General features: G+C 47.0%; 1 protein-coding gene across 3 annotated transcripts; it reads right to left on the bottom strand.

The window, feature by feature from the left end:
• Nucleotides 1–2150: 2150 nt before the first annotated feature.
• LOC106577758 (telomerase Cajal body protein 1) lies at nt 2151–13856 on the bottom strand. Of its 3 annotated transcripts, none has more exons than XM_014156079.2 (11): nt 13657–13856; nt 12346–12809; nt 11638–11800; nt 11341–11436; nt 9624–9732; nt 8738–8826; nt 3607–3830; nt 3219–3430; nt 2936–3039; nt 2670–2813; nt 2151–2510 (listed from the first exon to the last, which is right to left on the bottom strand). In XM_014156079.2, the coding sequence occupies exons 2-11, from the start codon at nt 12620–12622 to the stop codon at nt 2276–2278; spliced, it is 1653 nt and encodes a 550-aa protein (XP_014011554.2). In that variant the 5' UTR covers nt 12623–12809; nt 13657–13856; the 3' UTR covers nt 2151–2275. The 3 variants fall into 3 exon arrangements, with proteins under 3 accessions (XP_014011554.2, XP_082821304.1, XP_082821303.1); XM_082965178.1 differs by having other exon boundaries at nt 13749–13856; XM_082965177.1 differs by having other exon boundaries at nt 13762–13856.
• Between the last annotated feature and the right edge of the window lie 1240 nt (nt 13857–15096).

Below are 15096 nucleotides of genomic sequence, written 5' to 3'. Positions count from 1 at the left end.
CACTAGCATGGAGGTGCGTGTCTCCAGGCTGGTACGTCCAATACCTGCCCCACGCATCAGGAGTCAACAGTCGTCATCAGAGCTGCCCGCCAGTCAACAGTCACCAGAGCTGCCCGCCAGTCAACAGTCACCAGAGCTGCCCGCCAGTCAACAGTCGTCGGAGCTGCCCGCCAGTCAACAGTCGTCGGAGCTGCCCGCCAGTCAACAGTCGTCGGAGCTGCCCGCCAGTCAACAGTCGTCGGAGCTGCCCGCCAGTCAACAGTCGTCGGAGCTGCCCGCCAGTCAACAGTCGTCGGAGCTGCCCGCCAGTCAACAGTCGCCGGAGTGGCCGGACTGCGCTGAACTGCCGGAGTGGCCGGACTGCGCTGAACTGCCGGAGTGGCCGGACTGCGCTGAACTGCCGGAGTGGCCGGACTGCGCTGAACTGCCGGAGTGGCCGGACTGCGCTGAACTGCCGGAGTGGCCGGACTGCCCTGAACTGCCGGAGTGGCCGGACTGCCCTGAACTGCCGGAGTGGCCGGACTGCCCTGAACTGCCGGAGTGGCCGGACTGCCCTGAACTGCCGGAGTGGCCGGACTGCCCTGAACTGCCGGACTGCCCTGAACTGCCGGACTGCCCTGTTCTGCCGGAGTGGCCGGACTGCCCTGTTCTGCCGGAGTGGCCGGACTGCCCTGTTCTGCCGGAGTGGCCGGACTGCCCTGTTCTGCCAGGGTGGCCAGACTGCCCTGAACTGCCAGGGTGGCCAGACTGCCCTGAACTGCCAGGGTGGCCAGACTGCCTGGTTCTGCCAGAGGTGCCCGCCTGCCCTGATCTGCCAGGGTGCCCGGCCTGTCAGGATCAGCCCGAGTGGTCCTCCTGCCCTCCGGTCCAGCCCGAGTGGTCCTCCTGCCCTCCGGTCCAGCCCGAGTGGTCCTCCTGCCCTCCGGTCCAGCTCGAGTGGTCCTCCTGCCTTCCGGTCCAGCCCGAGTGGTCCTCCTGCCTTCCGGCCCAGCCCGAGTGGCCCGCATGCCTTCCGGCCCAGCCCGAGTGGCCCGCATGCCTTCCGGCCCAGCCCGAGTGGCCCGCATGCCTTCCGGCCCAGCCCGAGTGGCCCGCATGCCTTCCGGCCCAGCCCGAGTGGCCCGCATGCCTTCCGGCCCAGCCCGAGGGCCCGCAGCCTCCGGCCCAGCCCGGGGGCCCTCCTGCTCCCCGGCCCAGCCCGAGGGGCCCTCCTGCCCCCCGGCCCAGCCCGAGGGGCCCTCCTGTCCCCCGGCCCGGCCCGAGGGGCCCTCCTGTCCCCCGGCCCGGCCAGAGGGGCCCTCCTGTCCTCCGGCCCGGCCCGAGGGGTCCGTCTGCCTGGCGCAGCTATCGGCTCCACCGAAGTGGGCGACGCCGAGGGTGGAGCAGGGTCCACGTCCTGCACCGGAGCCACCTCCAGGATAGGTGGGTTGGGGAGGGAGGGTGTAGCACAGTGCCGTCGTTGACGGCAGCCACCCTCCCTTCCCTCCCTTATTGTTTAGGGGGTATTGCTTTTTGGTTTTGTTGGGGTAATGGGGATTTTTCGTGTTTTCTTTTAAGGTGCATTCCGGGGTCTGCACCTTTAGGGGGGGGTAATGTCACGTCCTGACCAATATTTAGGTATTATTTCTATTATATTTGGTCAGGACGTGGCAGAGGTATATTTGTTTTGTATTATGGGGTTTTGTGTGTGTGGTGTAGTGGGGTGTATTAGTTTGGTATAGGTTCTAGGTTTGTTTTTCTATGTGTAGTTTTGGGTGCTGGACTCTCAATTGGAGGCAGGTGTTTCTAGTTGCCTGTGATTGGGAGTCCCATAAGTAGGTGTGTGTTTGTTTGGTTTTCGTGGGTAGTTGTTTTTACACTGCGTGTATAGCCTGTAAAACTGCTACTGTTGTCACCGTCATTGTTTTTTCAAGTGGATGCTTTACTCTTTTTTTGGTAATAAAATAACCATGAGTATTCACATACCTGCTGCGCCTTGGTCCATTCATGAAGACAACCGTTACACATGTTACCATTCATTCCTAATAACACGTTAGCATTCACCATAGTTTGTACCTTGGCTTTGAGACTGGGGAAACTGTTGTTCGCTGAAACCAAGGGACTCAACTCAACACACTGGTTTGCATACTCAACAGAAAAGGTACTCCCAATATTGTAGTAAACTTTACTCAGTGGCAGTTTGAAGTTACATTTGGTTTAGTCCTGAGGAGAGGGGTTTGAGTTGGGCTACTCCACCATCAATCAATCAAATCAATCAATCAAATCAATCAATCAATCAATCAATCACCACCATTGGTGCTGGTTCCTCCTGCCCCCCCTCGCTGGCTGGGCTGAGTGGTCCGACCCACCACAGAGTCAGGGAGTTGTCCTGTCTGACCTCTGGGGTTGGTGGTATTACAACATCACCCTCTGAACCCGAGTCGGAGGAGTCTCCGTCGCTACTGTCCCCCGGGTCGAGGAACTGGCGCTGCCCGCTGGTTGACACCAGCAACGGCATGAAGGGGTGGACACTGGGGGGAGAGAGTGAACGGGAGGGAGAGCGGGATGAGAGAGAAAGAAATGTAGTTAAATATCAGAAAGTGGCAAATATGACTAATATACACTTCTGCAAAGTCAGAAGACAACCAAATAAATCATATGGGAGGCCCATCAACAACCATCTGGTATACCTGATGCCGTTGGTGCAGTCCCTATGAGCCTGGAACTGGAGGTGAGGCTGCAGTACCTCCTCATTGCCATCGAGGGGAGCTGTGAGGGTGTCCCACACTGACACCACCCCCTCTGTATCGCCACTCAACAAGTACCGGGCAGACCTGCAGAGACACAGGGGCAGCAATCAGCATCAAATGAAAAGAGTGGAGTAAAGAAACCTTGTGCTTTTGGGATGCCCCAGTCTAGCACATAGTCTATCTAGAAGGCCCAGGTTTAGACTTACGGATCCAGGTCAAAGAAGATGCGTTGGTTGGTGGCCACTTTCCTCTTCAGAGAGAACAGAACCTTGCCCGGGTCTCTCAGATCCCAGCACAGAATCTCTGGGTCCTACACACACACGCACGCACACGAGCAACAATAACACTGATCGTGAATGTGGGCACGTGTTTGCATGTGGAGAACCACCACGTTCTCCACTGTGACACTGTGTTCCTCTTCCCCAATCTCTCTCTGTGAGCAGTTTTTAAAAGAAGACGGACAACTTTTTGAGCCCTGTGTCGTCCTACCTTGCGCCCGCCAGTGTACAGGTAGTGTCCGTCGGGTGAGAAGGCGAGGTGTGTGATGCCCCCGTGGTGCCTGGGCGGCAGCAGGGCCAGCAGGGAGCCGTCCTGGCAGGAGTAGAGGCCTGCGGTGCGGGAGTACGAGCCACAGGCATACACAGACTGGCACGGGCTGAACGCCATGCAGGATATGATGCCACTCTGACCCTGACTCTTCACTGGAGAGGAGAGGGAACACACTCAGCATCTATAGAATCGGGTTAGGGGTTAAGAATAGGGTTAGGGGATAGTTAGTTGAGATTTAATAGCACTTCTATAAACCCTCTGTAAGGGAACTCCCCAAATAAAGATGTACCCAGTATTGTTTCTGTTGCTACTGGACTCTACTCCACACCTATAGTGGGCCTCTCCTCACAGTCCCGTCCAGGCCTGTCTGTGTAAAACACCCTGACAGTCTTGTCGAAGCCGCAGTAGAGCTGTGACCCGTCTGGGGAGAAGCAGAGGGAGAGGGCTGCGGTCAGCTCATCCAGATGGTTGTAGGGTCTGAAGCTGGCACGCAGGTCCCCGTTGAACGCATCCCAGATATGGACCGGGTTATCACGACTGCTGCCGGCTATACTGGTGGAGAGAGAGACAGCGGTTGGTGAGAGACGGAGGGACACAGGGAAGAAGGACGGAATATGATGCGAGGGAGGCTAGAGAAGGAAGGGAACGATGGAAGGAGAAAGGAAAGGAATGGAAAGACAGTGAGGAAAAGGAAGGATGTAGAAAGGAGAGAAAAGGATGGGGAGTGGTGGTGACAACTGGAAGAGCAGTAATGTACACACACTCATTTCATCTCCGTTGAAAAATAACTGACAGACACACACCGACACTGCTTTGTGCCAGATTCATCTGGCGTCATCAGTGAAACACCCCACTGACGCCATTTCAGGACTTCACTATGCATTTCAGTTTTAATATCATTCCTCCCCTCTACTATCTATTCAGAAACAATAGCAGTTTGTTGTCGCACTGGGGTTTATAATGGACAAAAACGATCTGTCAACAGACATGCCACATGGCTATGGCTTTTCAACTCACATAATTGCGGGGGGGCCACAGCCAAACAGTGAACCTAACAAACCAAACGCCGAAACATCACTGTCTGAATTGAAGCTCAATTAGCCAAGAGGAAATTAACCTGGGCGGCTCAGTGCTGTTATGGCACTGTGTCTTTGTTCTGGCTGTTGGGAATCACCCCATTATAATGGTACACCACAGCTAGCCTGGACGCCGGCCCAGAAAGCAATACAAAGGAGGAACACCAGCAACTGTTCTACACTCTCTACAGGAGAGTACAGGACAAGGCTGTTGGCAGAGAGAGGGGGAGAGATGGTGAGAGATGGAGAGAGAGGGGGAGAGATGGAGAGAGAGGGGGAGAGATGGAGAGAGAGGGGGACGGATGGAGAGAGAGGGGGAGAGATGGAGAGAGAGAGGGGGAGAGATGGAGAGAGATGGAGAGAGGGGGAGAGATGGAGAGAGAGAGGGGGAGAGATGGAGAGAGATGGAGAGAGGGGGAGAGATGGAGAGAGAGAGGGGGAGAGAGGGGGAGAGATGGAGAGAGGGGGAGAGATGGAGAGAGAGAGAAAGACAGAGAAAGAGTGAACATACACTGAGTGTACAAATCATTAGGAACACCTGCTCTTTCCATGACAGACTGACCAGGTGAATCCAGGTGAAAGCTATGATCCCTTATAGATGTCACCTGTTAAATCCTCTTCAATCAGTGTAGATGAAGGGGAGGAGACCGTTTAAAGAAGGACTTTTAAGCCTTGAGACAATTGAGATATGGATTGTGTATGTGTGCCATTCAGAGGGTGAATGGGCAAGCCAAAATATTAAAGTACCTTTGAATGGGGTATGGTAGTAGGTGGCAGGCGCACCGGTTTGAGTGTGTCAAGAACTGCAATGCAGCTGTTTTTTTCCCCCATACAACCTTTTCCCGTGTGTATCAAGAATGGTCCACCACCAAAAGGACATCCAGCCAACTTGACACAAGTGTGGGAAGCATTGGAGTCAACATGGGCCAGCATCCCTGTGGAACGCTTTCCACACCTTGTAGAATTCATGTCCCGATGAATTGAGACTCTTTCGAGGGCAAAAAGGGGTGCAACTCAATATTAGGAAGGTGTTCTTAATGTTTTGTGCACTCAGTGTATATGTCCATGTTTCGTTTGACGCCCCGAACAGATGTTTAGGAAACGCTAAGGCCACGTCATTCCACCGGACTCCACTCTGTAACCCTTAACACCAGGCGAACCGGTCCAAAACAACATTGTGCCGTCTGAACACGCACACAGATGAAGGATAACAGTTGACATGGGGTGTCAGCTCTGACTAGCCCCCTCATCCCTGGCTCCTCTCAGGCCCCAGCTCTCAAGTGGTTCATCCTTCACATAAATCATCTCCTCAGGTTGTTTATGCTCTCATCCTCCACCCTGTTTGACTCCTGTCTCTCTCTCCCTCTTAAACTCCCTTTCTTTATTCTTATTCCCCCTCTCTTCTTGCCATGGAGAGATATTTTGCATGTGGTTTATGGTTTGATGCTCTTGTATTGACTATGGTGTGCACCTCTCTCTCTCTCTCTCTCTCTCTCTCTCTCACACACACACAATGACCCTTTTTTTATTTTCTCATTCCCTTTCATCTAGAGGAGATGTTGTTTCCCTCGCTCCGTGGGGTGGACCACGGCCCACGCTGGGCACTGATCAGAGAGGAACCATGGGAGGAGGGAGATGCTGTTGTTAAGGAGGCCTCGTTAGTAGGCCCTACCAGCGTTGCCCGTAACAACGGCATTCTCCACAGTAACGGCTGGGCGCCATTGATCTCAGCTTTCCACAGCACAGACAATGTCTTAATAATTTGCGTGCTTTTGTACGGCTAGAAAAAACACACAGAGAGAGAGAGAGAGAGAGAGAGAGAGAGAGAGAGAGAGAGAGCCAGGAGAAATCATGAGGCCTTTTAAAAAGCGTCTGGAGTTGTTAGTTCTTCTGTTCGTTCTGTTAAAGGGTGAGTCATCACCTAAAGCACCACAGGTCTCGGACAAACAAACAGACAGACAGCACTGGGGTTCAAGTGGAAAAGGCCAAGACTCCTCAAATAGAGAGAGAAATAATGATGATTTTACAGATTAGCAACTAGATGCAAAACAACTAAACTACAGTGCTCAAGTACTAGCACTGACTCCATTTTCACTGTCAACAGTCTAATATGGAACTCAGTACAGCGCATACAATGTAGCATGGCTCAGTTAAGTCAGCAACCAAGGTTGTGGGTTCAATTACCGCAAGGTAGAAGTCTTCACGTGTCCAACAGAGCTGAAATTCCGAGATCCAACCTGGGACCGTAGCGGGTCCGGGTCCTAAATTCTGACTTTGGTCTCGGATCGGAGTCGGGTCTGATAATTGCCATAGGTCTCAGGTATGTGCAATTACAATTTATTTACCGATTGGACCGGTACTCTGTTAATATAATGTGTGTGAGGATGAGAACTGTGCAAGCTTGTTATCTGTGTCAGCCAATTGCAACTCAATACAATGTATAGCTTATGTCGAGCTGAAACTGGTTCTGGCAGCTCACCCCAGTCTACTGTTGATTGAGAAGATTGAGGCCTTTTTCATTGAAGTGAAAACAAAAGTTAGAGGAGAAAGAGTATAGTGAAAAGAAGCCGACAAGTGGAATGTCCCCAGGGACAAGTTTTAATATTGTAGTGCACAAAGATGAGAGAAAAGTTGGTGCGGCCAAATGGACTGTGTGCATATCGTTTTTGAGGTTTAATGCAACTTAAACGCATTTATTTTTGTATTCATTATAATTAGTTTTATCATTATAGGCCTATTTAAGAAACCAAACCAGTTCTTTAAATAAGCAAGTTTGTTTATTTCATTTTGTTGAGACATTTTCACTGGCTAATTTAAGATCGAACTGTCTTTTAAATTTTGTGCTACGTGTTTAGTTGAAGGTTAAAAGTTGGCCTGTTGTAAAATAAATATCATTAGCCTATTGCCGTCATTTGTTGGGTAGTTCTACAGTAGGCACTCACCTTTGTTGGCAGGCCTAATTGCTGCATTATCCTAGCCTGTTCTAAACTTTTGTGAAGGTTTAAACCAGTTCTTTAAAAAATAAAAAGTGTTTTGTTTCATTCTGTTGAGACATTTTCTTTGACCAAATTAAGTTCCAACTATAATGTTGTGTTTGCCGCAATATAATAGAATTACTGGTAGGCCTACTATACGGCTACTTGCACTTAAACCATGAAAAGCAAAAACCAAAGGCGGCGAGATGCAAAACTTAATTTAATGCCTCAATATAAGAACATGTTCATATTTTCCCTATAAACAATGACTTACTTTTGATATTCCCATTATAAAGTTAAGAAACTCTTGTGAAGGTTTGGTGTGGTATGGCTATTATTAGGCTTAGCTACTGCAGGCCTATGAAGGCAGTGGGCACCAGCACACCAACTGGCTCCGACAGTTGAACTTGAGGTGAAGAACAATGTTTTAGGCCTATCAGTTACTCCTTTAATCTAACAATATAAAGATGCTCATCTTTCCAAAAAAAATATTCTGAAGGAAAATGTACATAGTAGCCTCCTCCTGTATCTGTATAGCAGTAGTAGCCTGACAAGTATAAAGAAATGAATTTCGGTGTTGGGAACATGACGCCGGCATATCTCCATCTTACTCTCCATCTCTCTAGGGCTAAGCTTCTTTTCCTTTATATAATGTTTTTAAATATTATTATCATACACTGGGCTCATATGCATGCAATGCCCTAATGCATTTAGTGCTCAAATCTCTGACAGTAAAAAAATAAATCAATAAATAAAATAGGCTACAGTTTTGAATACGCTACACATCGAAACGTAACAAATAGTTTTTTTTGTAATTTGTTGTAGGCAGTTAACTGTGGATCACTTGGCCAATATCACTCGTTTATTGATGGAGCTGGCAGCGTTTCTTTCTCTTTCATCTCTCGGAGCTGAACTGGTCTCTCGTATCCGAACCAGCACGGGCCTTTTCCTAACAGGTCTGACTCACCTCGGGTCCATTCAGAACAGGTCTCCGTTTCTTTTTTTAATTAGTTCACACATATCAAGTCAGGTGGGGAAGCCACGGATCCATTTCGGAATGGGTCCAACTTTTTGGAACCCGTCAAAGACTATAAACCGCATTGAAACAGGATATAGGGCGGCAGGTAGCCTAGCGGTTAGAGCATTGGGCCTGTAACCGAAAGGTCACTGGTTTGATTCCATGAGCTGATAAGGTGCAAAAATCTGTCAAGCCCTTGAGCAAGGCACTTAACCCTAATTTGCTCCGAGGGCCGCCATACTACTATGGTTGATCCTGTAAAACGACACCTTCCCCTGTACCGATCCGATCTACAGTATGTGACAATAAAACATCTCTTTATAATCGAATGCTAATGGAATATCTCTGATATGAGTGGTGGTAGTAGTAGAGGAGGGCTGCTGAACTCACAAGCAGGAGTCTGGATCCAGAGAGCTCATCTTGGGATACCAGCAGTAGTCATAGATGGTATCCCCCTCTGCCATTTTCAACACTGGACTCTGTAGGGCGGGGAGACCATTAGAGAGAGGGAGGGGGGGGTCAAGTCCTCCATCTAGGACTATACAGGATAGGACAGCTTATGTTGCTAGTTCAGTGCAGAAACGTGGTAATTAACTACAATGACCATAATCCATTGCACCCATTTTTTGTCTCAGACAGAGACGCCTGCTACGTTAGGTTCGATACACAAAGACCGTATAGACCGCAATGAGCGAGGAATGTACACAACACAACAACAAGAAGGATAGAAACAGTTCAAAGTATGCCTTATCTACTTTGAAGAATTAGTCAAATTACTTTGTCAGACAGCTCTGCAACCTACTTAGGCAGACTAGCCTAGCTAAATAGAATGACTAAAGACAGTACAGTATGGGGAGCACAGAGATAACGTTAGATGGTTTGGCTGGCTGGCTGCTACTACCTGAGCAGAGATGAGATGATGACTAAGGAATGAAAAATAACAACGTTCTCAAATAAAAACGAACATACACAACTGAAACATTGTATTATTTCGTAGTAATTAGCATTTTTTTTTTATTGATGTCTACCCAATGTGGACCTGACAGAGAAAATTGAATATTTTCAATGTTTTGGCAATTGAATGGTCAATATGTTTCCATTAAAAAGCTCTAAATTCATTTTAATATCATAACGCATTTAATGTTTGTTTTTTAAATGATTGAAAGCGAAATGGAAAATAGTGATTATTTTTTTAATAATCAAACCGGACGTCAAAAAGCACTAATCACTCAGCACTAACCAGGAGTGAAGATCAGTGATGTAGTGGCGCCCTCACCATCTCCGTGAGCAGGTCCCAGTTGTAGCTGTAGATCTCAGGGGGGAGGTTGTAGACACGCAGCACGTTGTCTGCACTGTTGGTCAGGATGCACGAGCCGTCTGGGGCCCTGGGAGAATTACACTGCCTTCAGAATATATTCATACCCCTTGATTTATTCCACATTTTGCTGTGTTAAAGCCTAAATTAAAACATGGCTAAAGCAAAAAAAGATATCCTCACCCCTTAATGACAAAGGGAAAGCATGTTCTTTTACATTTTTGATAATTTTTAGGAAATAAAACACTGAAAAATCAGATTTACATAAGTTTTCACACCTCCGAGTCTATACATGTCAAAATCACCTTTGGCAGCGATTACAGCTGTGAGTCTTTCTGGGTAAGTCTAAGAGCGTCGCACACCTGGATTGTACATTATTCTTTAAAAGAATGATTCAAGCTCTGTCAAGACAGCCATAGATATTCAAGACAATTTAAGTCAAAACTGTAAACAGGCCCCTCGGGAACATTCAATGTTGTCTTGGTAAGAAACTCCAGTGTAGATTTGGCCTTGTGTTTTAGGTTATTGTCCTGCTGAAAGGTGAATTTGTCTCCCAGTGTCTGTTGGAAAGCAGACAACTAGGTTTTCCTCTAGGATTTTGCCTGTGCTTAGCTCTATTCCATTTATTTCCATCCTAAATAAACTCCATAGTCCTTACCGATGACAAACATACCCATAACACGATGCAGACACCACCATGCTTGAAAATATGAAGAGTGGTACTCAGTGATGTGTTGTTTGATTTACCCCCAAACATAAAACTTTGTATTCAGGACATAGAGTTTGTTTTTGCCACATTTTGTGCAGTTTTACTTTAGTGCCTTATTACAAACAGGATATATATTTTGGAATACTTTTATTCTGTACAGGCTTCCTTTTTCATTTAGGTTAGTATTGTGGAATAACTACAATGTTGTTGATCCATCCTCAGTTCTCTCCTATGACAGTCATTAAACTCTGTAACTGTTTTAAAGTCACCATTGGCCTAATGGTGAAATCCCTGAGCGGTTTCCTTCCTCTCCAGCAACTGAGTTAGGAAGGATGCCTGTATCTTTGTAGTGGCTGGGTGTATTGATACACCATTCAAAGTGTAATTGATAACTTCACCATGCTCAAAGGGATATTCGATGTCTGCTTTTTTTTTTTGTACCCATCTACCAATAAGTACCCTTCTTTGCAAGGCATTGGAAAACCACCCTGGACTTTGTGGTAGAATCTGTGTTAGAAATTCACTGCTCCACTGAGGGACCTTACAGATAATTGTATGTGTGGGGTACAGAGGTAATCATAAAGAAATAATGTTAAACACTATTATTGCACACAGAGTGAGTCCACATATTTACTCCTGAACTTATTTAGGTTTGCCATAACAAAGGGGTTGAATACTTATTGACTTAAGACATTTCAGCTTTTCATTTTTATTCATTTCTAAAAACAAAATTCCACTTTCACATTATGGGGTATTATGTGTAGGCCAGTGACACAACATCTCAATTTAATCCATTTTAAATTCAGACTGTAACACAACTACATTTGGAAAAAGTCAAGGTGTGTGAATACTTCCTGAAGGCAATGTAACACAGAGATACTCTGTTTTATAGAATTCAAAGTCTTCGTAGCTAAATGGATGCTAAAGCCATGCAATAAACCAAGGAACAGTATTTTAAGAGGGAGTTACCATTTGCAGCCCTTGAGGTAGTTCTCAGGGGGGGTGGAGTACTCAGCCCAGGAACCAGTCAGCATCTGAGGGTTCTGGCTGAAGTCGAGGCCTAGGCTGCAGGGACGGAGGATAGGAGTAGGGCGACGTACATTAGAAATTAAAAATACAAAGACATGGGAAAACCGTAAGCAAAGGGCAGATATTTTACAAGGTTTGGGCATCCAAAAAACACCCGAAATGTATTTTCAAATATCGTAATATATCAATTAGCTTCTACAGTATTTATCTAGAATAATCCTAAAATACTTCACATACTTTAGTCCTTCGCTAGGGGTTTCAGCTGGGCCGCTGTGCTCCTGTTCCTCCTCCTCCTCTCCTCCCTCTGTCGTGCCATGATCCTCACAAGGACCCCAGTCTCCATTCTGATGATAAGCTCCTTCTTCGGCTCCTCCTTCAATCTCACCTGGCTGGGTGGCCCCTGTAAGAGATTCCCATAGTCACAGGCTAAATACTACTAAGTTACTAGTCCAAAGCTAATGATTCCATTCATCATTATGGACAGAAATGTAGGATACCGTTGAACACTAATGATTCCATTCATCATTATGGACAGAAATGTAGGATACCGTTGAACACTAATGATTCCATTCATCATTATGGACAGAAATGTAGGATACCGTTGAACACTAATGATTCCATTCATCATTATGGACAGAAATGTAGGATACCGTTGAACACTAATGATTCCATTCACCATTATGGACAGAAATGTAGGATACCGTTGAACACTAATGATTCCATTCATCATTATGGACAGAAATGTAGGATACCGTTGAACACTAATGATTCCATTCACCATTATGGAGGCTAGCAGTTAAGAGTGTTGGGCCAGTAACCTAAAGGTCACTACGTAAAAAAATAAAATAAATTGTTGTGCCCTTGAGCAAGGCACTTAACCCTAATTGCTCCTGTAAGTCGCTCTGGATACGTTTGTCAGCTAAAATACAAAAATGACTAATTTACCTCCATCTTGGTTCAGTACGGCCAAGACTTCTTGACCCCCTCTGGCCTGTTCTATGGGTCCTCTATATGTATCATAGGGGTCAAGAATCAGCCCCTCTCCACACAGCCTGGGCTGTTTAGCCGCTGAAGGGGTCTCTTCTTCCAGATTGACCCCCAACTCCAGGTTATACCCCTGTGGAAGATGTGGGGTTGACTGAGGAGGCTCACTATCGGCCTCTGCCTTCTGCCCAACGCCTGCCGCAACCCCACTTTCACCACTCTCTACTGGATCAGACATCTCTTTATCTCAATAACTCTTATTTTTTCCTTATATCCCTCTGTGCCTCCTCTCAAATCTTCTTTCCTCTGGCTCCCTGGTGGTCTGCCTGTGTCAGACGTTGGTGTTATTGGGGTAGTGCTTCTTCCTGCAGTGTGGATGTCTCAGTCTGGGGGAAGAGTGGGTTCATCACAGCTCCCACGGGACACTGGAGGGTAGAAAGAATGGAGGAGAAATTGAATGAGAATAAGACAAAACATATATGGTACACGTAAAATAAAACACATCGTGGTAGCAATAGCACCAATGATAAAGCACACCATCACAAAAATCAACAAAATTACATCTAGCAGTGTTGTTAAAACGATATTTAATGATGGGCTGATTAAATTATGGCTAGTTCAGCAATTAGTTAGATAACTTTCCAGAAGATACCAACCCTACTATTGCGCTTGTTTACACTGTGCTGCACTGGGGTCGGAAGGCAATCATGGTTACGTTAAGACGCTTTGGCGTCGGGAAAACGTACCTAGATGCAGGGATGGGATATGCCACTGTACTCCAACTTTTACCTTTATCCACACTGATACTTCGAGAAGATTGAAATACTGTCCTTTTCATCCTCATGCTAGCTAGCAGTAGCCACCGCAGCAATTTTGGAATGGCAGTGTCTGACAATCAGCTCATTTGTTGTTCAAGCAATGTGCCATTCCATAATGGCTGATTTGGCCACTGCTAGCTTGCACAGGGACAAAAAGTGCATTTCCCATTAAAACTGGTAGTATTTTTTATATTCTCGATGGCGCAGTGTGGACAAAGGTAACATTTGGAGTACTGTACAGTCGCATATCCCATCCCTGCATTGGGGGTACGTTTTCCGACTGATATCTCACTCCTGCTCCAGTGTCTAAATGTAACCATGATTGCCTTCCGATCCCAGGGCAGTTCAGTGTAAACAAGCGAAACGGTAGGGTCGGTATCTTCTGACAAGCTATCTAGCAAACTAACTACAAAACATGAGTTAACTACTGATGGACAACTAGCTAGCAAGTTACCAATTTGGTCTGCCTCACGATTTCTCTATTAGGTTTACCAGCCTCCTCGGCAAAGTAATCACTGTTCTTCGAATGACTAGAAGTCTGCTTACAACGTAGCCGTACCCTGGAGTTATATAGCAGCAGTCACGAAATCAAGTCATGCTGCGAATTTGTAAACACGGGGGGCCACCATGAAACATTGACTGCCTTGAGGGGAACTATCGCGAGACTTCAGGCTATCATAGCCCGCCCTCCTCTTTCTTCTTCGATGGAGTTTAACGGCGGTTAGCATCCAAAGTTAATGGTGCGTTACCGCCACCAGCTGTACGGGGTATTGAATGCCCCCCCTCCTCCAAACAAGGATGTTCATGTTGTTATTCATGTTGTTGTTCATGTTGTTGTTATTCTTGTTGTTCGTCTTCTATGGTATATTGGTGATTGCACAATTTAATGTGCATCCCGCCACCCACTGTGCCGGATGGAAACAGGATTCCCCAAAAAACGGAACAAACTACCAAAAAACTACCAAAAAATTAATTAAATAAACAACTTTTCTGTAAAAGAATTAAACCAATCTGATCCCTACACAGGCTCTAGGGGAACCAGGGAGGGCGGGTCCTCCGGCACCAGTCCCAAAAACTTTTCTGCCACAATAATGCCAGTTTCTTAGAAGTCTTTGAGACTTGTACCATACAGTTTATAACTGTGGCAATGAACGCCACAAAATCCAATCTTTCGACTGGCAGCAAACATTTACTACAGGCTGTGGTGCAACCACTACCATGTCTTCACTAGCATCACTTGTTTTCTCAATTCTATTAATAGCCTTTGTTTGACCGCTCTTACTTTTATCACCTCAATCTCCTTCACCATTACAGGGCACTCCAGGAACTCGGGATCATGATCCCCACCACAATTATGATCGCCACCGTCAGCCTTCTACACTGTTCTTCAGCATACGCTGTCCGTCTGCACACACTTAGAACATGGCTAAATCCTTTACAATTCTTACAGTGCAGTGGTTTGGGTACGAAAGCTCTTACAGCGTATATTGTGGCAACCCGGGGGCCAGCAGGGAGCTACAAAGAAAGGAGCGGGGCCTTGGTCAGCTCCAGAGGGCTAGAGAGCCAAGGTGAGTCAGCACCATGGACAGGCACTAACTGGGGCTTTTGATTCAACACAAATACTACTCAGTCCAGGTGCTGCAACCAATTGGCACCTGGAATTGGTCCCACCAAATGAGTAGAAGTAGAGGTGTAGTCACTCGGACAGGACAGGCAGAGGGTACGCCTAGACTTCAAAAGAACCAGACTGAGTATGATAAGTACCTCGATCAGACGCCAAAGAAGATACTAGGCAATGTTTGACTCACCTGTCTCTCTCACTTCCCTTTCTTTGCCCCGAAAGGAAGAGGACCCATTCCCGGGCAGCACACCGCCCGGCGCAAGTTGAGAACAA

The sequence above is a fragment of the Salmo salar genome, chromosome 18 (assembly GCF_965601325.2).
Source record: "Salmo salar chromosome 18, fSalSal1, whole genome shotgun sequence".
Taxonomy (NCBI): Eukaryota; Metazoa; Chordata; class Actinopteri; order Salmoniformes; family Salmonidae; genus Salmo; species Salmo salar.
Note: the sequence above shows the minus strand (reverse complement) of the source record. Positions and strands in the feature narration are given on the sequence as shown.